The sequence below is a fragment of the Austrofundulus limnaeus genome, unplaced genomic scaffold (genome assembly GCF_001266775.1).
Source record: "Austrofundulus limnaeus strain Quisiro unplaced genomic scaffold, Austrofundulus_limnaeus-1.0 Scaffold2105, whole genome shotgun sequence".
In the NCBI taxonomy this organism is placed as follows: domain Eukaryota; kingdom Metazoa; phylum Chordata; class Actinopteri; order Cyprinodontiformes; family Rivulidae; genus Austrofundulus; species Austrofundulus limnaeus.
Window position 1 is genome coordinate 15,406 of NW_013954507.1, and position 576 is coordinate 15,981.

Genomic DNA, 576 nt, shown 5'->3' on the forward strand with positions numbered 1-576 from the left:
AAAAAAGTGAATCACTGCAGTTATCACCACTTTCCATTCTCCAGTCAGCCATTTTGGATATTTCATGTTAGAGTTCAGGGGCTGCGAAACAATTTGTTATTTCTGAGTTGGATTTCTGRCTTCGAAGCATATTTCAGTCAAAATTTTATTTTATTTTTTATGCAGAAATCCCAATTTTTGTGTACGGAAAGCACACCACTACAGTTCATACACAAGTGCTCATTTTCAGCTTTTAACAGATTGATGTAGAAATGGCATGCTTTCAGTCCTGTTTTATTGGTAAAATAACAAAACAAAGCATCTAAATTTAATCCCAGGAACTCAATTTATTCACATCACGAGTGCAAGTGTGAGTCAGTACAAGCTAGTTCAGTCTTCACATCACTTTGTTTTGTTTTTCRCAGAGCAGTGTGCTGTGGGAGGCTGATCCACTCACATGTTTGTCTTTCATTTCAGCTCTATGATAAAATCAACACCAGGTCCACTCCTCAGGTCAGAAACCCTGCCAGTGATGCTGTGCAGAGAGCTAAAGAGGTGACGGATCACACACACACACACACACACACACACACACAC

The 576-nt window shown here is 39.4% G+C and overlaps 1 protein-coding gene across 1 annotated transcript in view; it reads left to right on the plus strand.

Annotated features, from left to right (window-relative positions):
* Window positions 1–456: 456 nt before the first annotated feature.
* Window positions 457–576, plus strand: part of LOC106537049 (peripheral plasma membrane protein CASK) — a gene marked incomplete at both ends in the record, with an annotated part of 18,077 nt that continues 17,957 nt past the window's right edge. The window contains 1 exon segment of the mRNA XM_014034413.1: window positions 457–534. Coding sequence (XP_013889867.1) covers window positions 457–534 — 78 coding nt within the window.